Genomic DNA, 26,040 nt, shown 5'->3' on the forward strand with positions numbered 1-26,040 from the left:
TGATTTTTCTTTTATTGTTTTATTTTGATTGGGACGAAAGGAGATGCCCCTGCTATGTACTGTGTAATGGCTGTGCCTGACTGCAGAAACATGGTCTGATCATACCACAGATCCTGGCCAGGTCAGAACTCAAAAGAGAGAATACAGATACCACAGCATGGGATCTGTTACGCTTGTGCCTGGACTGTGTGTTACGAGCGTGGATCGTGGACCAAAGGTGCCACGGACCAAACTTACCCCGGAGATGTGTGACTAAGCAGCTACTTTGGTGTTCACTGGTGCCTCTAGTGGTGAGGTCAGGCTTGTGTGGCAGGCTGGTAAACATATCTTAGAGAGCCCGCCGACTTCCCGCAAATGCTTCTCTCGCCTCCAGGAGTCTTCGTGAAACTGTCAATTTACAACACCAGCACAATGCAACCCTCATTGTCTGGTGAAGCCTTTATCTGTCATGTCATTACCCTTATAAGCCCAAATGCCCACAAAAGTTTTAGGCAGCTGTAGATAAAAATCTGCAAAGCAAGAATGCTAAAGAAAATAGAAGTGTTAATAATTTATTTTTTTAACGGTAATTAACAACATGTAGATTGAGTGAAAAAAAAGAGAAATCTAATTCAAATCAGTATTTGGTGTGATGGCCCTTTGCTTTCAAAACAGCATTAAAACATCAATTCTTCTAGGCACACTTGAGACATTTGGTAGGTAGGTCGTTCCAAATATCTCTGAGAAGTAATTACAGATCTTCTGTGCATGTAGGCTTGTGCAAATCCTCCCATTACTTTATTTAATCCCAGATAGACTCAGGTTGAGATCAGGTCTCTGTGGAGACCATATCATTACTTCTTGGACTCCCTGTTTTTTGTTATGTCATTAGCGGTATTACATGCTGCAAATTATCTGCTTGCATTTATCAGCATTGATACGCCAATTATCTTGGCCAAATCCCTAACTCCATTTGCTGAATGACAGCCCCAAAATTGCAAGGAACCTCCACCATACATCTCTGTCACTTGCAGTCACTCTGTATTGTACTACTTTGTAGCCCTTCTGAGAATAAACTTTCTCCTGTTACAGACAAATATTTCAAATTCTGATTAATCATTCCAGATCAATTGCTGCCATCTTTCTGCAGCCCAGTTCTAATGTTTACATGCATACTTAATTTTGTTTAAGGCTATGTGCCCACGTTAGCATTTCTAAACGCTCAGGAAACGGGTCTCCTTCCCAGAAAAATGCACGTTTTTGATGCGGTTTTTTCTGCGCGTCTCCTGGACTATAGGAGATAGCCAAAAACACTAAGTGGAAATTAATGAACATGCTGCATTTTTTTACCGCTAAGCGTTTCCTTAGTGGTAAAAAAACGCATCCATTGGCACAAAAAGGCCAAAATGCATTAAAATGAATGGGATGCTTCTTTTAAGCGTTTTTGATGTGGCTTGACCCCGAAATACGCATCAAAAACGCTTAAAAAAACGCAACATGGGCACACAGCCTTAATGTCGAAAGTATAGCTTCTTGGCCACAATTCTTCCATGAAGAGAACTTGTGGCCAGATTTCTCCAAACAGTACATGAGTGTAGCTGGGTCACACTGGTTGCTGAAAGTTCTGAGCCAATGGCTCTGCTGAACATCTCCGATTTCAAAATGAAGCAAGCATATTACTTTCATCTGCTACATTAACTTTCCTATGTTTACATTATCTACCATCTACTATCTACCATCCTCAACGTTGCCAATTTCTTGGTGTGCTCAATACTGAGAAATAAAGGCAGATACTTAACCAACATGCAATACCACTGGGGAAGCATCTAATTAGATAGGACTTTATTCTGCAGCACGACAACAGAAAACATAGAGCCAATATCATTAAGAACTATCTATAGAAAACTAGGAGTCATGCGCGTACACTATAGAAACCACTAATTTCTGTATTTCGCCTTCTGGATTGTTCCACTACTCTGTGGAAAACACTTTTGTTGTCTTTGACAGTGCAAAAGGTTACTTACCAGTAGCCGTTTTTTACAGAGCCCATGACAGCACACCTGAGAGAGGGATCCGCCCAGCCAGGACAGAAACCTACTGAAATATAAGAGTGGTACCTCTTCCCCGCTACAGTTGGTTACAGAGCATGAGAGGACCTCCTGGTTAATTACACATAACCAACACCACATCATAAATACACCCAATTATAGTGCACACCCATATGGTGAAAAGGGGAGGGAATATACGGGTGCTGTCATAGGCTACGGAAAAACCGGCTACCGGTAAGTAACCTTGGTGTTTTCCCTTCACCCATGACAACACACTTGAGAGATTTTTGGAGACTTCGAAACACCTTAGGGAGGGACCACCGCTTGCAGCACCCTTCTACCAAACGTCAAGTCAGCAGAGGATAGGTCCAACCTATAGTGCCTAAAGAAGGTGGATGATGAGGACCAGGTAGCAGTGTTACAGATATGGTCAATTGATACCTTTGCTTTCTCTGCCCAGGAGGTTGCCACGGCTCTGGTGGAGTGAGCCTTGAGGCCATCAGGAATGGGAGCACCACTAGCCGACTAAGCTACACTAATGGCCTCCCTAATCCATCTGGCAATGGTACCCTTTGACACTCCATAAACTTCCTGCTACCCTGAAAGGCTATGAATAGTGACTGGGATCTCATCCACTGGCTAATCACAGACATATACTCTAGCAGCGCCATCCTAACATCTAGATTGTAAAATTTCTTTTTCCCTGAATTTTTAGGGTTCTCACAGAAGGAGGGAAGGACAATCTTCTCACTTCGATGCACCTAAGACCGACACCTGAACTTTTAAGGGTATTAGCGGCTAGCACCAGTTCCAACCTCGACTGCAGAAACTCTAAGATAGGACCGATCGGAGGTTTTTGGCTTAACGGCTTCCCAAAAAACTCTAGGAATTTACTCCACGTTCTGCCATAGATCCTTGTAGTTATGGGTTTCTTACTCCTCAGCAAAGTGGAAACTAGCCCTGGCAAAAAACCCCTACTACTCAGAAGTGTCCTCTCAAACTCCACGCCGCAAGATGAAACCCCTTCACTTGGGTGTGGAATACTGGCCCCTGACTGAGGAGGTCTGGAATCTCCGGCAGGATCCATGGATCTGATAGCGATATTATCCGTAACAGGGACAACCAAGGCCTTTTCGGGCAGAATGGGGCAATCATAATCACTCTTGCTTGATCCCTTCTAATTTTACTCACCACTGTTGGAATCAAGGCTATTGGAGGGAATGTGTAAGCAATTTTGAAGTTCCAAGGAATCTGTAGGGAATCTACTGCAAACGGCCTTTCCCTTGGGTTTAGCGAACAGAACCTTTTTACTTTCCTGTTGCTTTTGCTGGCAAACAAATCTATTTCTGGCATTCCCCATAGGTGGACTATCTGCTGGAAAACCATAAGGTTTAAGGCCCACTCTCCCTGCTTTAGCCTGTTGCAGCTTAGGAAGTCTGCCTTGATGTTCTCTACCCACTTTATGTGTAGTGCCATAAGTGATCAGAGATGTTGTTCCGCCATCTGAAAAATGTTGTTGGCTGCTTCCATTAGGGAGTATGACCTTGTCTCTTTCTGATGATTGATGTATGCTACTGTGGCCCGGTTGTCTGACATAATGCAAACGTCGCGACCCCATAGGAAAGGAACAAAGTTTTTTAGAGCCTTGTCCACCGCCCATAGTTCTTTTAGATTCGATGACGACCCAAGCTACTGAGGCGCCCAAGAACTCTGAATTGCCTAACTTCTTAGGTGTGCCCCCCACCCAAAGAAACTTGCATCTGTTAAGATCACGTCGCCCACTGGTCTTTCCCAAGGAACCCCTGATGTTAAATTTGTCCTGTGTGTCCACCATCTGAGGGAGACTCTGACTTCCGAGAAAAGATTTACCTTTCCTTCTAAACGTGCTCTTAGCGATCTCTGTGCTAATAGTATCTCCCACTGCAGCTGTCTGGTATGGAATTGGGCCCATTTGACTTCTGGGATACAGGACGTTAGGGTTCCCAACAGGGACATTGCATTCCTTAGGATAATTTGTGGTCACTCTATGGCTAACAAAGTTAGGTTTACCACCTTCTCTACTTTGTCCTTGGGCAGGGAACAAGCCTGTAGCTCGGAGTCCAGGATAAAACCCAAGAAGGCTTGTACCTTTAGGGGTCGTAGTTTTGATTTTTGAGGATTCACCATTGAACCCAGCTCTTGTAAGGTTTCTGACACCACTCTCAACTGTGCGACACAGAGTTCCTCCGATCCTCCTATCAGAAAATTGACTAGATAGGGAACTATAACCGTGTTCTAGATATGGAAGAAGGCTGTCATCTCCGCTATGACTTTGGTGAATACTCTCAGGGCTATCGATAGGCCAAAGGGAAGAGCTCTGAACTAAAAATGTCTCAGTTTGCCCTGGATGTATAGGGCCACCCTTAGGTATTTTTTATAACTTTGGTGAATCGGGATGTGGTAGTAGGCATCCTTTAAATCGACTACCACCATAAAACAATTGTGATGGAGAAGTTTTATGGCTGTAGTCACCGATTCCATCTTGAAGGTGTGATTTTTCACCCAGCTATTGAGACCTCTGAGATGTATAATAGTCCTGAACGAGTCATCTGTTTTTTTTAATAAAATGAGGGGTGAGTAAAACCCCTTCCCCTTCTTTCCACCCAGAACCTTGCACAGGACTTGTTTTTCCACCAGGCCCAGGATCTCCGTTTCTAAGGCGAGCTGTTCTCCTATCATTTTCGTGATGGGGTAATGACAAATGTTCACTTTGGCCGATGATAAAACTCTATTCTGAGACCTTCCTTTACTATTTTCAGGACCCAGGTGTTGGAGGAGATGTATTCCCAGGCCTGAACAAGAGTGAAAGTCTCCCCCGCACAGGAGTTATGGCGTCATTGCGAGGACTTTTTGGAGGTGGAGGAAGGCCCGCCGAACATGAATCCAGTCTCCCTTTTCCCCCTGTCCTCTCATTTCTTTTTCTCTCCTGGAGGACGACCTCTGCTAAATTTTCTCCTCCAGAAGATGGCTTTCTTTGATCTCCTGAGAATCTGGGAAAGCCCTTCTTCCTATCACTTGCTTTCTCTAGAATGTCATCCAGATTTTTACCAAATAAAAATTGGCCATCACACAGTAGAGAACGTAGCCTGATTTTTGACTGTAGATCTCCTGGACAGCCTTAAAGCCATAACGCACGCCTTGCCGCATTCGACAATCCAGCTGATCTGGCCACCAGTTTCATAGTCGGCAGATGTGTCCGCCAAAAAAGCTGCGGCTCCATTTAACAGATACATATCCGACAGGATCTTTTCTTCTCCTTACCTTTGTGGAGAATTGCTTTTCTAGCTGCTGGAGCCAGATCATTAAAGAACGTGCCGCACAAGTTCCGGCAATTGCTGGCTTTAGTCCTCATGCTGCCGCTTCCCATGTGTGTCTCAGGTAAGTATCCGCCTTCTTACCCAATGGATCTCTGAGTACCCCTAAGTCCTCAAGGCCAGCACTGATCTTTTAGATGACCTGGATACTGCGGAATCAATTTTTGGAACCTTGTCCCATAGTTCTTCATCCGTCTCTTCAAAAGGATACCTCCTTTTAGAGGAAGACGGCAGGGCTCCTGACTTCTCCGGTCTCCTCCATTCTCTATTAATGAGGGCCTGAACCTTGGCATTGGCTGGGAAGGTTCATTTTTTTCTTTTCCTGCAATCCCCCAAACATAACATCTTCAAGAGATTTAGTCATTTTTTCCTCTTTCAGGCCCATAGTTGTTCTAATGGCCTTAAGCAGACCATCCGTGTCTTCTATAGGAAAACACAGCCTACCCCCTGTGTCACTATCCGAGGAAGAGGAAGATGGGGATTCAAAATAAACTAGGCCCAGAGATGAGAATGAAGAGGAGTCGGAATTAGATGGAAGATCCTTAACCTTTTTCTTCCGTTTCTTCAGCAGTGTTTTAAGGGAGCCCTCCAACTCCGACCTAATAACAGATCAAAGGCTAGCTGCGAAATTGGGGGTCTCCTCTGTAATGTTCAGTTGGAACAGAGGTCCTTCTGCCAATCCTTCACTAGGGAATTTTTGCACAGAGCACAAACCCTGTTATTCTTCTTTCCCGACACCCGGAAGAAGCCCTGGCTGCTCCACCACGTGTTGCCCAGGTGGGAGCCGGCCCAGGGAGCGCAAGGGGAGGGCGGCGCAGTGGATCCAGCCAGACAAACGCCGACTATGCCACCCGCACGTACACCAAGCCCCCAGGAGATCCGTGGATGGCGCTTCCAGCACCCGAAGGCTGGCGTCATAGGTACGTGACCTGATCTTCCTACGCCGGGAAGGGCCTGGTGGTTTTCCCTTTATCCATGACAGGCACCGCTGTCTTCCAACACGGTATTCCCATCCAGGATGGGAACCCAACTGAAGCGGGGGAGAGGTACCGCCCTTATATTTCAGTAGGTTCCTGTCCTGGCTGGGCAGATCCCGCTCTCAAGTGTGCTGTCATGGGTGAAGGGAAAAAGGTCCATTATTCTGGTTTATACTTTTCCTTGAATTCACTTTGTGGATCTGTGGCAGCTGTTGTTTCTAGCATTCATGGTGTGAGTATATCCCTGTACCTTCTGTTTATCCATTATTTACAGGGTAAGACCCTATATTGCATTATTGCTATCCAGCTCCTTAGAAAGTGATGATGTGGTGAACACAGAGTCCTAAATTCAACATCGTGTCTGTGCGGGATTAAATGTAGAAACAAAAGGATTTGTGCAAGCTTACATCCACAGAAGATCTGTAGCTAGTTCTCCAAGATGTTTGGAACAACTTTCCTTTAAAAACTTCATGCAAGTGTGCATAGAAGAATTGATGGTTTTATCATGTCATGAAGACAAAGGGTGGGTCAAACCTTATATTGAGTTATTTAGATTTGTCTCATTCATTCATTTTGCATTTTGTTAATTGATAAAAAATTCCATATTAACATTTATATTTTTTAAAGAATTCTTACTTTGCAGAATTTATTCCACACCTACCTAAAACTTTTTCACAGTACTGTATGTGTTTCGCAACATACGTAAACATATTACCCAGTCTTTAACAATGATAGTTTTTCCTTATGACAATGTACAAATACTAGATCAGTGGAGATCCAACTATGGGAACCTACTTCAATTGACTGTGTATGTATGACTGCCACTTTTCAAACAGCTGATCCAAGGGGGTACGGTAGACCCTTAATGTTGATGGCATATCCTTAAGAATAGACAACCCATTAAAACATTAATTTCAGTTGACATATGGTACTTACCATTTCTGCTATGAGGGCTGGATTACCATCCATTTGGGCAATATCACACAAAATAACTGAGCATCGGGACTGAAGTTCAGGATTTTTGGAATGTTGTAGAGTAATCAGAATTGGTATTGCTTCTGCTTGTTTAAGTGCCATTGCAACAGGAACATTATTTGATATATTGCTTAACACTCCAGATGCGAAGCATTGCAGGTTCTCTTGTGGACTCTGCAGAAGTTTTACTAGACTTGGTATGCAACCTATAAATAAATTTGTCCTTAATTAGTAATGTTAGAACTTTGTTAATACTTAAATACTTAATTTTTTTTACTTAAGTATCAATATAAAAACTAAATTTACATTTAGAAACTTTTGTTCAATAAATCACTTCTAGCAAATAATATTTTTAGTAAGGACAGTTATATTAGAACATAATACGCATCACAGAATATAGTGCTGTAAAGCCTCCGTGTGCCCGCACATAGAAAAAGACAAACTTCTTTCTAGCAATTATTAAATAGACCCTGACATTTGTAGTGAGGCTTCACAGTACACAAACCCTAGTGGGACACTCCATTTTTAGATAAAGCTACATACTTCTTTTAGTTTTTATCTTCTGTTGCAATCTGAATGTCTGTAAAAACCCTAACTCGGACGAAAATGTTACAATTGTGTTTTGGGATTGCTTGTGAAAGCATTCACCCACTTGGCACTTTTAGTGTTTTTCTATCTCACAACCTGTAAAGAAATGCAAAAGCACAACTGGATCTTATCCACGTTAAAAGGTTGATAATTAAAGGTAGAGCCGTGTTAGGGGTCCGGTTCCTGCCTCTGCACAGGAGGAATCCCGAGCTTTGCCTTCTGCGGTCTCCCATTCAGTCCCAACCACAGAGGAGGCTGCTCAGCAAAGGCATCGATCCCGGGGTCTTGCTCAAGCTAGTGCTGTCAGGTTGGTTGCTGCTGCTGCCACCTCTGGTTAAGCTTTAGCAATCCGCACTAGCCAGCAGCGAGCAGCTCCAGAGGATAAGTCCTTTTTGCAGCCTACTGAGCATGCCCGTGGGACGACCTCTCATTGGAGGTCAGAGGTCACATGCTCAGGTCCTCAAGCAGCTCGGATTGGACCATCAAGAAGGTCCCGGAAGGACGCTGCTATACAAGGTTTGCATGGCCACTCGGCCATGCCCTGGTATATACTCTAATTGTATTTTGTGTGTGATGATGGATGCATGAAACTGGTGACTGACTCATTATGACTCCCCTCCCTTGGATAAGCATGTTATAGGGCTATTAGAGTTAGAGTCAGCACCTACTAGTGGCTTCTTCTGCGCCACTGTGCTTCCACATCTCAGCACCTCACTCAGTGCCATATGGTGCCGTCCAAATCTGGGCACCTTCAGTACCGCATTAAGTGGCTGCATCCACCAGTGCGACGCCGTGTGCAAGTCTAGCGCTTTCCTTTCTTGTCCAGGTGGTTAGTGGCGTAGTTAGCGGTGCATTTCGCATGTAGTGCGCTTTATCTATTCATTTGTTCCTTTCTGGCACCACAATTGCAGTGCCGAGCACTGGTGTGTCTAGAGGGACTCTAACCCAGTGTCTTAGGGGTAGAGTCCTGTGACTATACAATTGCGCTCCCATTGCCGAGCTCTGTGAACACAAACAGGTTATGGCATTTGTGTTTGGCGGTCAGGCAGCTCTGTGAGGTAACAGAGTCCGCCTCTGTACACACTAGGTGGAGTTAACCTCGTGTGTTCCTCTATTGTACCGCCATATAACGTCCACCATTACAGAGCAGCAGTTACCATCTCTGCACGGTGGACCCCCGTGCTGTGAATTCGCTTTCTGGCATACCTCTGGTTACTACTGAAGGTAGTGGAGCTGGTCAAATTGACAGAGGGGTTGCGAGTTCTCTTTCTGGGCTCCCTCTGGTGGTTACTGGAGGTAATGGAGCTGATCTGATTAACAGAGGCTTGCCACCTGATAATGAGCAGGATGATTGAAGATCTGGGGTTTCAGACTCCCTCTATCCCTGCTGGTGATTTTTTCCTGCCTCCTGAGGTCTGATGTCTCCAGCTCTGTCCCTGCATGATCAGCTAAGTGTTCTTTTGCTATTTTGTTCACATTTGACCTGGTTTTGTCTATCTCAGTTTTGTGTGGGTCAGTGCCAGTGCCAGTTTGTTTTTGTCCCTTATTAGATTGTCCTCTTTTTGCTCTGCTTTCAGAATATACCAGAGTGCTGATATAGTGGGCAAAGTCGTGCAACTTCAGTATTTTTTGCATCAGACGTGTTGGGCTTTTTTGCAGGGTTTTTTGCGTGATTGCAGACAGTGTCTTTCCTTTCTTGTCCTGTCTAGTCAGTGTGGGCCCCATCGTTTGCTCAGTCTATTTTCCTACCTGCATTTGTGTTTTCATCTTGTCACACCGACAATATATGTTTGGGGGCTATCTATTCCTTTGTGGTCTGCTCTGGGGCAGTTTAAATTTCCCCTTTCTTGCTTTAAGCTTAATTAGCTCTCCAGCTGTGCTGAGGCATCTAGGATCATCGTAGGCACTCTCCACGGCTACTGCTAGTTGTGTGGATAGGATCAGGGGTCTGCAATCCGCTTAGTCACCAACCTCTTTGGTTTTCTGTGGCTTAGGTTGGGCTTGCTCTCCTCCTTGGTGACCCAATCATAACACCCCGGGCTGCGAACGCACCTAAATACCTTCTTTATTATTTGGCGTGTTCCGCCAGCCCATAATATTATACTAGCGCCAGGGCCTGGCTAGTAATGATGGATGAACAGCGACTGCAGCGGTACATCCAGCAGCTGAAGGGCAGGGTGGCGGCTCCTGAGCGCTCAGCCTCAGCTGTGGATGTTAACGCGGTCGCTGTTCAGGCAGCCACGGAGGCTGTCTCCCGTGTGTCCACTGCCATCCCTGCCCTGACTTTGTCCCGCCTCCCATTGCCCGAGTTCTCAGGCGATAGTGCTTCTTGTAGGGGTTTCGTGAGCCAGTGTATCATACAGCTGGAGCTGCTGGCTGCACGATTCCACTCCGAGCGGGCTAAAGTGGGATTTGTTATTTCCCTCTTGTCGGGCAGGGCTCTGGAGTGGGCCACACCGCTGTGGGAGCGTGGTGATCATGTGGTGCAGAGTGCCTCGCAGTTCTTGGGCACTCTGAAGCAGGTCTTTTTGGGACCGTGAGTTACCCATGATACCGCACTCCAGCTGCTGGCATTATCGCAGGGCTCGTCTCTTGTCAGCCATTATGCCATCCAGTTCCGGACGCTGGCTTCAAAACTGGAGTGGTCAGTTAAGACCCTCATTCCGGTGTTCTGGAGAGGTCTGGCTGACCATGTAAAGGATGACCTGGCTGACCAGTGTGGCAACGCTCCCGCCACACTGGAGGAGCTTATCACCATCTCCACCCGCATTGACATTCGTTTTTCGGAGCAAAGGTTGGAGTGGTCCCAGTGTAGGCAGAGGTTTAGGTTGGCACCCAGTTTTGCTAAACCTCCGGAACCCCCGATTGGGCGTCCGAGCTCCAAGAGGCCATGGAGGATTCTCGCGCGGGATCCAAGTCCCAGTCCGCGCGAGCACCCGTGGTCTGTCACATTTGCCGGCAATCTGGTCACCCTGCCAACAGGTGCCCACAGTGGCCAGGCAAACGCTCGCATCTAGTGGCTGTAGGAGGCCTACTAGATACTGCAACGTTTTCCTCCAAGCTGTCCTTTGAGGGGACACTTGAGTTTGGTTCTTCCACTCTGGCGGTGGAGGTTTGTGTGGACTCCGGGTGGAGGGCAATTTCATGTCGTCTGCCTTTGCCCAACGGCATGCAATTCCTCTGGTTTTACTACCTAAGCCAGTCACCATCACAGTGATGAATGGAGCGACACTACCCTCTCAGATTACCCACCAGACCGCCCCGCTGATACTCTCGCTGTCTCCTTCCTATCAGGAGACACTATCTCTCTTTGACACGCCTGAAGGTATCGACCAGGTCCTCTTAGGGGTCCGCTGATTGCGTCATCACTCTCCCCATATAGAGTGTTCCTTGGGGAGAATTCTCGGGTGGAGTAAATCCTGTGAGGGTAGATGTCAGAGGGAGTGCGTTCAGGTTGCCTCCACAGAAGTCCCCCCAGATCTCTCCTTTCTCCCTAAATACTATCGACAGTATGCAGACGTGTTCTCCAAGAAGGCGGCAGAGACCATTCCGCCTCACCGCCCCTACGACTGTCCTATTGACCTCTTGCCTAGTGCTGAGCCTCCCCGGGGTAAAGTCTATCCCCTCTCTCTCCAGGAGAAAGAGGCCATGTCTCAATATATCAGGGATAATCTGGCAAGGGGATTCATTACAATACACTATAGGAACTAAAAAGCGCAAATAGTGTCTTATCCGGGTTAATAATAAAATATATAAGAAATTCACTCACCTATTGTAGGAGAGATCAGGCATATACGATTAGTAGTCAGCTGCTGCACGTCCAAAGGTCAAATAAGTGACCGCTGATATATCAAATCTTATGGAAATAATTTATGGACTTCCATGCGCTGCTTGACAAAATACAGGATTCCAAATATGGTGAAAGATTAACCATTTATTCCCAACGCGTTTCAAAGTAAGAAACAACATCTTTCACCATAATTGGAATCCTGTATTTTGTCAAGCAGCGCATGGAAGTCCATAAATTATTTCCATAAGAATTGAAGGGGATTCATTAGGAAGTCGCTGTCACCAGCGGGGGCGGGATTCTTCTTCGTCCAGAAGAAGAATGGAGAACTACATCCCTGCATCGATTACAGGGGTCTTAACGTTATCACCGTTAAGAATAAGTATCCTCTGCCCCTGATATCGGAACTGTTTGATAGGCTACGGGGAGCGAGAGTGTTTACTAAACTTGATCTGCGGGGTCTTACAACCTGATTCGCATCCGTGAGAGGGACGAATGGAAGATGGCTTTTAACACCAGGGACGGGCACTATGAATACCTGGTGATGCCCTTCAGGCTCTGTAATGCCCCAACCGTCTTCCAAGACTTTGTGAACGACATCTTCCGGGGTATGCTCACCACCTCAGTTGTAGTCTATCTGGATGATATCCTCATCTACTCTCCAGATATTGACTCTCACTGGAGAGATGTTTGCAAAGTTTTCGACCTCCTACGGGCAAACTCCCTCTATGCCAAGTAGGAGAAGTGTGTGTTTGAGCAGGAGTCCTTGCCTTTCCTGGGCTATATTATCTCCGCCTAGGGATTTTCCATGGATCCTGCCAAACTACAGGCGGTGATGGTTTGGCAGGAGCCCCATTCTCTCAAAGCGGTGCAGCGCTTTATATGGTTCATAAATTACTATCGCCAATTCATCCCCTACTTCTCCCAAGTTGTGGTCGGAACCTGTCTCCAAGGCCTTTTCCTTCATTAAGTACCATTTTGCTAGCACTCCCATTCTATATCACCCCGATGTAGATAAACCATTCATTCTGGAGGTGGATGACTCTTCCGTCGGTGCTGGAGCGGTCCTCTTCCAGAAGGACACACAAGGTCAGAAGCACCCATGCTTCTTTTTCTCCAAGACCTTCACACCGGTGGAGAGTTGATAGCGATGAAGTTGGCCTTCTCGGAGTGGAGACACCTCCTGGAGGGGGCTCGCACCCTTTCCAGGTGTTCACCGACCACAAGAACTTGGTGTATTTGCAGAAAGCCCAGTGGCTAAATTCTCGCCAGGCCAGAAGGTCCTTGCTCTTCTTCTGGTTCCACTTCACCCTCCATTTTCTCTCCGGAGAGAAGAACATCTGGGCCAATGCTCTCTCCCGCTCCGTGGTGTCATCTGAGGAGGAGGCGCCTCGGCTGATTGTCCAATCCGAGAGCCTGAGGACCGTGGCTCCGGTCGCTCTTGAGTCAGTACATCCGAGCAAGACATTTGTCCCTGCCCGTCTGCAACCAGAGGTCCTTTCTTGGGCTCACTCATCCAGGGTTGGTGGACATTTTGCCTACAACTCTGAACATTTGGTTTTCTTTTTTTGTGACGCAAGCAACAAATAGGACAAAATAACTGAAAACTTTATGTGTATAACTATTCACCCACTAAAAAAGTCAGCACTTTGCAGAGTCTCCTTTTGCGGCAATTACAGCTGCAAGTCGCTTTGGATAATTCTCTATGAGCTTTGCACATTTTGCCACTGCGATTTTTGTCCATTCCTCAAGACAAAAATGCTCCAGCTCCTTCAAGTTAGATGTTTCCTCTAAAGAACAGCAATCTTCATGTCTGATCACAGATTCTCAACTGAAATAAGGTCTGAGCTTTGATAAAACATTGGAAGATGACCCTCCATCCCAGTCTCAAATCACTGACAGTAAAAGTGGTATCACTGCACTCCTATATATGGTGCGCATATAGGATCCTATCCCTTGTGAAGTAGTGAAAAAAATGAGTGCCAAGCTTTTTTCACTACTTCTCAAATCACTGACACACTGAAAAAGGTTTCGCTCAAGAATATCCCTTTATTTCGCATCATCCATCTTTCTTCTCCTCAGACCATTTTCCCTGTCCCTGCTGCCGAAATATATCCCCAACAGCATGATGCAGCCACCACTGTGGGGATACTGTTCTTGGGGTGATGAGCTGTGTTGGTTTGGCCCCAGGCATAGCATTTACATTTGTGGTTAAAAAGTTCAATTTTGGTCTCAATTGACACCAGAACCTCCTTCTATATATTTGGGGAGTCTCCCACATGTCTTTTGTCAAACTCATAACGAGCTTTACAAATTTTGTATGTAAGTAAAGGCTTTTTTTCTGGCCACTCTTCCATAAAGGCCATCTCTCTGGAGTGTACAGCTTATTGTGGTCGTATGGACAGCTACTCCAGTCTCTGCTTGGGAACTCTGCAGCTCCTTCAGGGTTACCTTTTGTCTCTGTGCTACCTCTCTGATTAATGCCCTCCTTGCCCAGACTGAGAGTTTTGGTGGGCAGCTCTCTCTTGGCAGGTTTGTTGTGGTACCATACATAGTAACAAAGTAACATAGTTTTGAAGGCTGAAGGAAGACCTTATGTCCATCTAGTTCAGCCTATTTTTAGTGCAGCTGTTCTGCTTTGTTGATCCTGGAGAAGGCAAAAAAACCACAGAATAGAAGCCAATTTTCTCCATAGGGAAAAAAATTCCTTCCCCTAAGCTGGGTCAACCATCTACCTATAATATTGTTATTCATAACCTTCTATACTGTTACTCACAAGAAAAGCATCCATTCCTTTCTTAAGTTCATTCAGTGAGTTGGCCATCACCACTTCCTCAGGAAGAGAATTCCAGAGCCTCACTGCTCTTACCGTGAAGAACCCTCTTCTATGCTGGTGCAGAAATTGTCTTTCCTCCAAACGAAGAGAATGCCCCCTTGTTCTTGTCACAGTCCTTGGTATAAACAGTTCATTGGAGAGATCTCTGTATTGCCCTCTGATATACTTGTACATATATATTAGATCTTCCCTAAGTATTCTCTTTTCTAGAGTAAATACAGTAGACATTTTCATTTTATAATAATAGATTTGATGGTGCTCAGGGGGCTCATTAGAGACTGGAATATTTTTTTTTTTTATAACCCAACCCCGACTTGTAATTCTAAACAACTTTGTCCCTGACTTATTTGGAGATCTCCTTGGTCTTCATGGCATTGTTTGGCTACTGTTGCCTTGATTAATAGTGTTGCAGTCTCTGTGGCCCTCCTGAAAAGGTGTGTATATACTGACAGACCATGTGAGACTTAAAATGCACACAGGTGGACTTACTTTCACTAAGCCATGTGATTTATGAAGGTAATTGCTTGCACTAGAAATTTTTAGGGGTTTCATCGCAAAAGAGGTGAATGAATACATATGCACATGCTAATTTTTAGTTATTTGATCCCATAAATTCACACACAAATCGTATTACAAAAATATTTAAACACAGGTTGTAATGTAACAAAATAAGTAAAAAGCCAAGGGGATTTAATACTTTCAAACAAGCCACTGTAAATATAAATAATAAAAAATTGACCACCACTTTTTAACCCCTTAGTGACAGAGCCAATGTGAACTTAATGATCAAGCCAATTTTTACAATTCTGATCACTGTCAATTTATGTAGTTATAGCTCTGAAACGCTTCAACATATTCCACTGATTCTGAGAATGTTTTTTTTGTTAAATATTGTACTTCATGTTAGTAGTAAAATTTCTTCGATATACTGTAACTTGCGTTTATTTATGAAAATAACGGAAATTTGGCAAAAATGTAGAAAATTTGGCAATTTTCAAGCTTTAAATTTTTGCACCCTTAAATCAGAGAGTGGTGTCACACAAAATAGTTAATAAATAATATTTTTCACATGTCATCTTTACATCAGCACAATTTTGGAAACAATTTTTTGGGTTAGGACTTTATAAGGGTTAAAATTTGACCAGCGATTTCTCCTTTTTCCAACAAAACTTACAAAACTATTTTTTTAGGGACCACCTCACATTTAAAGTAAGTTTGGGGGGATCAATATAACAGAAAATACCCAAAAGTGTCACCATTCTAAAAACTGCTCCCCTCAAGATGTTTAAAACCACATTCAAGAAGTTTATTAACCCATCAAGTGCTTCACAAGAACTAAAGTAATGTGGAAGGAAAAAATGAACATTTTAATTTTTTCACAAAAAAATTACTTTGGAACCAAACTTTATTTTCACAAGACTATCAGGAGAAAATGGACTACAAAATTTGCTGTGCAATTTCCCCTGTATGTTGGGGAAAGCCACTGTTTGGGCACATGGCAGGGCTCAGAAGGGAGGGAGCACCGGTTTGACTTTTTGAACGCAAAATTGGCTGGAATCAATGGTGGGTGCCATGTCACGTTTGGAGACTCCCTGATGTACCTAAACAGTGGAACCCCCCAATTCTAACTCCAACCCTAAAACAACTCTAATCCCAACACACCCTTAACCCTAATCCCAAACCTAACCATTACCCTAACCACACCTCTAACCCTAATCCCAACAATAACTATAACCCTAACCACAACCCTAACCCTTACACACCCCTAACCCTAATCCCAACCCTATCCGCAATCCCAACCATAACCCTAACCACAATCCTAACCCCACCCTAACCCTAATCCCAGCCCCAACCCTAACCCTAGCCAAACCCTAACCCTAGCCCCAACCCTAACCCTAAGCCTAGCCCCAACCTAACCCTAACAGAAAAATGGACATAAATACTTTTTTTATTTTAATTATCTTTACCTAACTAAGGTGTGATAAAGGGGGTTTGATTTACTATTTTTTTATTTTGATCAGTGTGATAGGATCTATCACACTGATCAAAATAAACCAATAGGAAAAATCTCCTATTGTTGCCGCGTGCTGGCAAGCCGATCTCGGTGGGCAAACTACGCATGTGCCTGCCATTTTCTTCCTGGAACCAGAGCCGGAGGGACATCGGAGGTTCCGGAGGGGCTCAGGGGACCCCATTTCTCTCTCCTCTGATGTGCTAAATCATATCAGAGGAGAGAGAAATAAATGGAAAAATAGCTTAGTTACTCATCGATAACGGTGTTTCTTGGAACCCATGACAGCACCACGGAGAGAGGGGGTCCGCCCATCAAGGACAGGAACCTACAGATAAAAAGGCGGCACCTCTCCTCCGCCCCCAGTTGGTTACTGAGCATCAGAGGGTCTCCAGGTTAGATAACAACAAAAGTATATACATAACATTATAATATTGCGTCTTATGGAGAAGCACCGTGTCTAACAAAACACTTTGCACACATTAACTCGTGCTCACCGCACACGTGAAAAGGGGGGGAATAAGCGGGTGCTGTCATGGGTTCCGAGAAAAAAACGTTATCGGTGAGTAACTAAGCTATTCTCTCTCACCCATGACAGCACCACGGAGAAAATTTCAGAGATTGGTAGCTTAGGGAGGGACCACCGCCTGAAGGACCCTTCTCCCGAAGGTCAGGTCAGACGTAGAGGCTAGATCTAAGCGATAGTGCCTGAAAAAGGTAGAAGGTGTTGACCAGGTGGCCGCCTTACAGATCTGCTCTATTGATACCTCTGATGTTTCTGCCCATGAGGTCGCCATTGCCCTTGTAGAGTGAGCTTTTAGACCCTCTGGGATGGTATTTCCACTGGATGAATACGCCAGGGCAATCGCATCTCTTATCCACCTTGCTAGGGTACTCTTGCATGCCTTGAGTCCCTTCCAAGGTCCCTGGAAACACACAAAGAGAGACCCTTCCTTCCTACATCCCTTGGTGGCCTCTAGGTACTGAACTAGACACCTCTTTACATCCAGGATGTGAAATTTCTCCTCTCCCCTATTCCTAGGGTTTGGGCAGAAGGAAAGAAGGACCACTTCTTGGGACCTAGGGAAGTGTGTCGACACCTTAGGTAGGTATGCTGGGTCAGGTTTTAATATGACTCTATCCTCCAGGATTTTAGTGAACGGGGGTATTGCTGACAGAGCTTGAATATCGCTCACTCTGCAAGCGGATGTTAGGGCCACTAAAAGTATAGTCTTTAGTGATAGGGTTTTTAGGGGTGCTGACTGGATGGGCTCGAATGGGGGCCCTGTTAGTGCAGACAACACTAGGTTTAGATCCCATGGCGGTATTTTTTGGGTGGTTATTGGCCTAGACCTGGCTGCGGCCCTCATAAACCGTGCCACCCAAGGGTTGCCTGCCACATCCTGGTTATAAAGGGGACCTAGAGCCACTATCTGTACCTTCAATGTACTAGTTGCCAGCCCCTGCTCTAACCCTTTTTGCAGGAATTCGAGAATTTTGTCAATTTGGACTCCATCTTGAACCTTTACCCCGGAGCTGGATAGAAATTTCCTCCAAGTTCTACCATATGCCCGGGTTGTGATCGGTTTCCTACTCATTTGTAGTGTGGAAACCAGGTTTTCTGAGAACCCCCTCCCCCTCAGCAGTGCCCTTTCAAATTCCATGCTGTTAAATGGAGGTTCACTGCCCGAGGGTGTAACACGGGACCTTGAGACAGAAGGTCGAGGAGATCAAGTAGAACCCAGGGGTCGGTTATTGACAGTATTCTCAGCCTGGAAAACAAAGTTCTTTTTGGCCAAAACGGGCTATTAATATCATTCCTGCCCTGTCTTCTCTGACTTTCCTTATGACTGCCACGATGAGAATGGGCGGTGGAAAGGCATACATTAGGCCCTGCGTCCATAGAAGCATAAACGCATCCAGGGTCCTGGGATTCCCCCTGGGGTCTAGGGAATAAAATGCTTCCACCTTTTTGTTTCTGTGGTCGGCAAACAGATCCATGTCCGGGGTTCCCCACATTTTTACAATCTTCCGAAAAATGGACTGTTTTAGAACCCACTCCCCTTGATGTAGCTGGGTGCGACTTAGAAAGTCTGCTGTCTGGTTTTCTGCTCCCCGTATGTGTAGTGCAGATAGGGATAGTAGGTTTTTCTCAGCCAGCATGAATATTTCGGAGGATGTGTTCGTTAGTGTTCGGGATCTGGTTCCCCCTTGATGATTTATGTAGGCAACCATCACTCGATTGTCCGAAAATATTCGGACACGATGTCCCCTTAATACCGGTAAAAAGTGTGTTAGGGCGTAGCCTACCGCCAACAGTTCCTTTTGGTTTGAGGAGACTTCTAGTTCCTGACCTCCCCATTCCCCTGAGCCACCCTGTTGCTCATGTGTGCTCCCCATCCCTTGGGACTGGCATCCGTGATGATTATGTGTGTGACTTTTATCACCCAGGGAATCCTTTTGGATAGGTTGTCTCTGTTTCCCCACCAAGCTAGGGAACGAATAGTTTTGGAGTCTAGTGTAACATAACCTTCCAAGTGACCTCTTAATGCTGACTGGTTGGCTAAAACATCCCATTGGAGATCTCTCGTATGTAGCTGCGCCCACTGGACCGCCGGCAGGCAAGCGGAGAGGGACCCAAATAGAGACATTGCTTTTCTTAGCGTTATGGAAGGGTTCTGCATCGCTCTTGCTACCATCTGAGCGATCCTCTCCTTTTTGTGGTCTGGCAGGTAACACTCCTGGGTGTTTGAGTCCAGTTTCAGGCCTAGGAACTCCTGGACTTTTCTGGGCTCCAGCCTTGATTTTTTCAGGTTTAGGAGCCATCCGAGGTTTTTTAGAGTGCCCATCACTCTGTCCCTCTGTTCCCTGCATCATTGGGCCGAGTTGCTCGCTATTGAAAAGTCGTCCAGATATGGGACTATTAGAACATCTTGTTCTCTTAGGTGAGCCATCATCTCTGCCACTAGTTTCATGAAGATTCGCGGGGCTACCGAGATCCTGAATGGCAGAGCCCTGTACTGAAACTCCCTTATTTCGCCTCCTATAGAGACCGCAAGTCTGAGGTATATTCGGGAGTCTTTGTGGATGGGGACATGATAGTAGGCATCGCTGAGGTCTAATACTACCATGAAGCAATGTGGAAAGAGAATTTTGATGGTCGACTTGATCGACTCCATTTTGAATTTTTCGTTTTTGACATAATCGTTCAGTCTCTTTAGATTTATAATTGTCCGGAAGGTACCGTCCGGTTTGGTTATTAGGAAGAGAGGCGAGTAGAATCCTCTGCCTTTCTCCCGCGGGGGAACCTCCTGGAGGACTTTTTTTTCAACAGGCTTAGGACCTCTTTTTCGAGGGCTTCTTGTTCTTTTACTGATGATCTTAGTGGGGTCGCTACATATTTTTGAGGTGGGAGAGAGAGAAAGTCTATCCTTAACCCTGATCCTATCCGATTTAATAGCCAAGGGTTGTTCGATATTTTCCTCCAGGCTGGGAGAAAAAAGCTTAGCCTCCCTCCCACCCTGGGCAGTCACTTGGAGGGTTTTTTGCCTCGGGACGAGTTACCGAAGAAGAACCCCCTGTCCCTCCTTCTGTCGTCCCATCTCTGTTCTCTCGGGGGTCTCCTCTGAAAAAATTTTTTGTTTCGAAAGGACCTTTTAAAGCCTGTAGGACCTGTCGGGCCTAAATTTGGGAATCCCTTCTTTTTATCCCCCACCTTTTGGAGGATGTCATCCAATGTCTCTCCAAATAGGAATTTCCCTTCACAAGGGATGGCACATAGTTTCATCTTAGTCTGTAAGTCCCCAGGCCAACATTTAAGCCACAGAGTTCTTCGGGCTGCGTTTGATAGGGCTGCCGTTTTGGATGACAACTTTACCGAATCAGCCGAAGAGTCGGCTAAGAAGGCCGCCGCTCCCCTTATCACGGGAATGGTTTCTCATGTTTCTCAGTGCCTTTTAAAATCTTCCCTTAGCTGCTTCTCTAGTTGGTCCACCCACACCATGAGGGCTCTGGAGGTACAAGTTGCCGCTATCGCTGGCCTAAGATTCCCTCCTGCTGATTCCCAGGTGCCCTTGAGGAAAGTATCGGCTTTCTTGTCTAATGGGTCCATATCCTCAAAGGGGAGTGCAAATTTTTTCGAGGCTTTGGCGACCGCCACGTCTAACTTCGGGGCTCTGTCCCAGGACGTGGACGCTTTCTCGTCAAATGGGTATTTTCTTTTAAGGGAAGGAACCGTGGAGTTCTTCCTATCTGGTCTCTCCCATTATTTTTTTATCAGGCCCTGTGCATTCTCGTTTAGCGGAAATACTCTGCGTCTCTTTTGGCCTAGTCCCCCGAACATTATGTCCTGGACTGATCTACCTGGCCGAGGGTCTGCTACCCCCATGGTAGACCTTACTGCTTTTACTAACATGTCTACCTCATCCAGGGGAAAGCAATGACGACCCTCTGTTTCCTCATCTGAGGATGACGAGTCGGTGTCTGAAGTATGTGATGTAACTTCCCCTGACGTTGAGGCCTCTCTTTGTGTTTTAGGGATGAAAGGGCACTTTGAAACTCCGACCGGATTATCGCTCTTAGATCCGAGGCGTAATCTGGGGTTTCATCACAAAGAACTTCCTGTATGCAGGAGTCGCAGAGTTTTTTATCCCAAGCTGCGGTAGTGGTCTGCTACAGGTGGGGCATTCCCTTTTCTTTGTCTTTTCTTTCTTCTTTCCCTAATAATAATAATCTTTATATAGCGCTAACATATTCCGCAGCGCTTTATAATTTGCACACATTTTCATCACTGTCCCCGATGGGGCGCACAATCTAAATTCCCTATCAGTATGTCTTTGGAGTGTGGGAGGAAACCGGAGTGCCCGGAGGAAACCCACGCAAACACGGGGAGAACATACAAACTCCTTGCAGATGTTGTCCTTGGTGGGATTCGAACCCAGAACCCCAGCGCTGCAAGGCTGCAGCACTAACCACTGAGCCACCGTGCTGCCCATAGGAAAGAATTCTATTATAATGGGGGACATTCACGTAGATGACTTACCCCGTTATGTGTGGTTGGAGGTACCGGTTCGGGAGGTGGATTCGGATCCCTCACGGGCTGATCCACAGAAGGTGACTTGCTCCTCGCAGTCGACTTGCTCCGCTGCATGGAGTGGCTACTGGACCGGCCCTCTCTCCCGTCCTTTTCTTTTTGCTGGCGATAGTGCCTGTGCTGCTGTTGCTCCTTATGCTGCTGCATTGGCTGCTCCTCATGCTGGTTGCTGTCCTCCATGTTTACAGGACGCTTCCAGCAAGGAGCAGTTTCTGCGTTCTTCTTTTAAATCTCCCGGGCGCTGACGTCACCTCCTTCTCCCAGCCTGCCCCGCTGTGCCCCGAGGAGCGCGCAAAGCGCATGCGCCGACCGCGGGGACCCGGAAGTCGTCATTCCATTTCCGGGGCAGCGCCATATTGGTACACCTCTGTACCACGTGCTGCCCCCGCGTGTACCGGTGTCCCCCAGCCCCAATCTCCTTTCCGGTGCGGCGGCTCGGTCCCCCCGCCCGCTCACCCAGTACAGCCCCTCGGCAACTGTGGTGGTGGCTTCAGGCACCGACCCCGCCGCGGCAGGGGCCTCCCCGCTGCCTGGACAACGGATGGGACGGCCCTGGCTCCTCTTCACAGGTAAGCCTGCCCCTGCTGCAGGATCCACGGGTCACCAGTCAAGGACAGGAACCCAACTGGGGCGGAGGAGAGGTGCCGCCTTTTTATCTGTAGGTTCCTGTCCTTGATGGGTGGACCCCCTCTCCATGGTGCTGTCATGGGTGAGAGAGAAATCTGACCCTTTTTTGCAGTCGCCGTTATTTGGTGAATAACAGTAATTGCAATACTGGGGATGGTAATAACCGACCCGAATCATGTTCTCCGGGGTCTCAGCTACCCCCAGTAGATTTTCCGATGCTAAGGGGCTTATACACTTGTTTCTCAGTGCCTTTTAAAAGCGGGGCTGAGGAATATGTATCCTTAACTGCCGCCGTTAAAAGGCGTATCGGCGGTCGTTAAGGGGTTAAATAGAAATTTATTATATCTGCTCATATAATTGTAGGCTTTTAGCCTGGGAGAGGCATCATGTTAGGTTAAGGGACCAAACAAAGGGGCACACCTTGTTGCTGGCTGTTGAGATCACACAAATCGTCCAATTTGTGGGCTAAGTACCTTCATTTTTAACATGTCTTCTACAGCAGTAATGCAGTTCCAGATTCATATATTCATTTTTTTATCATATTATAGCGCTAGAGTTAAGCGAAACGGGTCGGTCAATTTGAAAAGTCGCCGACTTTCGCAAAAGTCGGGTTTCATGAAACGAAACCCGACCATAGCGTGAGGTCGGCCACGAGGTCGGCGACCATGGCGCCAAAGTCGCATTTCAAATGATGCTTCAGCGCCCTTTTTCAGCCAATGATGGAGGACGCACACTGTGGGCAACGCGATGACATAGGCAGCGGTCACCACCATCTTTGAGAAGAACATGCAAGTGATTGGCTTGCTTTGTGTGGCGTCACAGGGGCTATAAAAGGGCGTGCACGCCGACCGCCATCTTACTTCTGCTGATCTCAGAATAGGGAGAGCTGCTGCTGATTCTGTAGGGAGAGCGTTAGGCAGGGAAGATACAAAAAACTGCTTCTGCTGCTAGCAATTTTGCCTGTACAACACACCAGTTAGTGTGCAGTGCAAGGGGAGGCTATATTTTGGGGCATCAGCTCTGTTGGTTATTAGGCTGCCTTATAAGGCTCTCTGATAGCTGCATTGCTGTTTTCAAACTTCTGTGCAAACTGCTTTTTTAAAAGCAAAAATACTTTTCATCCTCTTTTTTGCCCAGTTACCAAGCGTTTATTTTTCCACACTTTTGTGTGCAGCAGTCCTGCTTATTAGGCTGCCTGCTGCCATACTTGGGACTGAGAGCATCATTGTCAGCTTGCTAAAATCTCTAGGGAGATTCAAATTCTCCCCAGTCCTATATAGACATTTTATACACCATCCAATTTCAGCCTGTTATATTGAGGTGTAATCTACACTGGGCCTGAGATATTAGTTCAGTGTCCTCAAGTCTGTAGGGAGATTCAAATTCTCCCCAGTCCTATATAGACATTTTATACACATCCAATTTCAGGCTGTTATATTGAGGTGTAATCAACACTGGGCCTGAGATAATAGCTCAGTGTCCTCAAGTCTGTAGGGAGATTCAAATTCTCCCCAGTCCTATATAAACATTTTATACACCATCCAATTTCAGCCTGTTATATTGAGGTGTAATATACACTGGGCCTGAGATAATAGTTCAGTGTCCTCAAGTCTGTAGGGAGATTCAAATTCTCCCCAGTCCTATATAGACATTTTATACACCATCCAATTTCAGCCTGTTATATTGAGGTGTAATCTACACTGGGCCTGAGATAATAGTTCAGTGTCCTCAAGTCTGTAGGGAGATTCAAGTTCTCCCCAGTCCTATATAGACATTTTATACACCATCCAATTTCAGCCTGTTATATTGATGTGTAATCTACACTGGGCCTGAGATAATAGTTCAGTGTCCTCAAGTCTGTAGGGAGATTCAAATTCTCCCCAGTCCTATATAGACATTTTATACACCATCTAATTTCAGCCTGTTATATTGTGGTGTAATCTACACTGGGCCTGAGATAATAGTTCAGTGTCCTCAAGTCTGTAGGGAGATTCAAATTCTCCCCAGTCCTATATAGACATTTTATACACCATCCAATTTCAACCTCTTATATTGAGGTGTAATCTACACTGGGCTTGAGATAATAGTTCAGTGTCCTCAAGTCTGTAGGGAGATTCAAATTCTCCCCAGTCCTATATAGACATTTTATACACCATCCAATTTCAGCCTGTTTTATTGAGGTGTAATCTACACTGGGCCAGAGATAATAGTTCAGTGTCCTCAAGTCTGTAGGGAGATTCAAATTCTCCCCAGTCCTATATAGACATTTTATACACCATCTAATTTCATCCTGTTATATTGTGGTGTAATCTACACTGGGCCTGAGATAATAGTTCAGTGTCCTCAAGTCTGTAGGGAGATTCAAATTCTCCCCAGTCCTATATAGACATTTTATACACCATCCAATTTCAACCTCTTATATTGAGGTGTAATCTACACTGGGCTTGAGATAATAGTTCAGTGTCCTCAAGTCTGTAGGGAGATTCAAATTCTCCCCAGTCCTATATAGACATTTTATACACCATCCAATTTCAGCCTGTTTTATTGAGGTGTAATCTACACTGGGCCAGAGATAATAGTTCAGTGTCCTCAAGACTGTAGAGAGATTCAAATTCTCCCCAGTCCTATATAGACATTTTATACACCATCCAATTTCAGCCTGTTATATTGAGGTGTAATCTACACTGGGCCTGAGATAATAGTTCAGTGTCCTCAAGTCTGTAGGGAGATTCAAATTCTCCCCAATACTATATACACCTTGTACCTTGTTTTACAGTACCATATTGCTGGTGGTATTTTAGGTACATTTTCCCAAAAATGAGGAAGTGTATTGGAAGAGGCCGTGGAAGTGGGCGGGGGTTGCCAGCTGGTAATGATGGTGTTGGTGGTGGATCTGCTGGTAGTGGCAAAACCACAATAGCACCTAACGCAGGAGGTGTTGAGCCTGCGTCATCGTCTGGCTCCACAAGGCCTCGAAGGCTCCCTTTTCTGGGAGTAGGTAAACCGCTTTTAAAGCCAGAGCTTCAGGAACAAGTTTTGGCTTACATTGCTGACACAGCCTCCAGCTCTATCGCCTCCTCTTCTGAACTTTCAAAAAATAAAAGCACTGAGTCGTCATTGGAGGCTCATGGTCAGGAACCACACCTTTCCTTGTGTCCTTCACCCCTACCAAAAGTAAAGAATGTGGCAGGCCACACTACAGATTACTCCTTGGAGCTCATTTCACATACCATGCCTGGGTTATCAAGTCAAATCGTGAATTACCCAGTCCAAGAAGAATCTGACATGGAGTGCACTGATGCACAGCAACTGCTAGATTTATCTACTGGTACATTCACTCAGAGCACTACATTGTCCTCGCAGTGTACTGAGCCAGAATCTGACCCTGATGAAACTCAGGTGCCCCTTCCCGCATACTATACCACCTTACATGGTGACACAGAGGAAGGTGCACATGACATTGAAGAGGAGGTAATGGATGACCCAGTTGTTGACCCAGATTGGCATCCATTGGGGGAAGAGGGTGCCACTGCCAATAGCTCAGAAGCGGAGGAGGAGCATCCGCAGCAGGCATCGACATCGCAACAGCTGTTATCTGGCAGGCCCGGAGCAGTCCAAAAGCGGGTTACAAAAACCAAAAGAGTTTCAGGACAGCTAGGCCAGATGGTCAAATTAGCACAGCGTGCAAGGCCTCAAAATGTCTTCCATAGAAGGAAGAGTGCAGTGTGGCATTTTTTTGAACAAAATCCTAATGATCAGGCAAAGGT

At 45.9% G+C, this 26,040-nt stretch overlaps 1 protein-coding gene across 1 annotated transcript in view; it reads right to left on the reverse strand.

Annotated features, from left to right (window-relative positions):
* Positions 1–26,040, reverse strand: part of ANKAR (ankyrin and armadillo repeat containing) — a 623,401-nt gene that overhangs the window by 325,533 nt on the left and 271,828 nt on the right. The window contains exon 12 of the mRNA XM_073558116.1: positions 7,294–7,538. Coding sequence (XP_073414217.1) covers positions 7,294–7,538 — 245 coding nt within the window. The remainder of the gene's footprint in view (positions 1–7,293; positions 7,539–26,040) is intronic.

This window comes from Dendrobates tinctorius, unplaced genomic scaffold, assembly GCF_039654945.1.
Source record: "Dendrobates tinctorius isolate UK_male_01 unplaced genomic scaffold, ASM3965494v1 ptg000254l, whole genome shotgun sequence".
Classification (NCBI taxonomy): domain Eukaryota; kingdom Metazoa; phylum Chordata; class Amphibia; order Anura; family Dendrobatidae; genus Dendrobates; species Dendrobates tinctorius.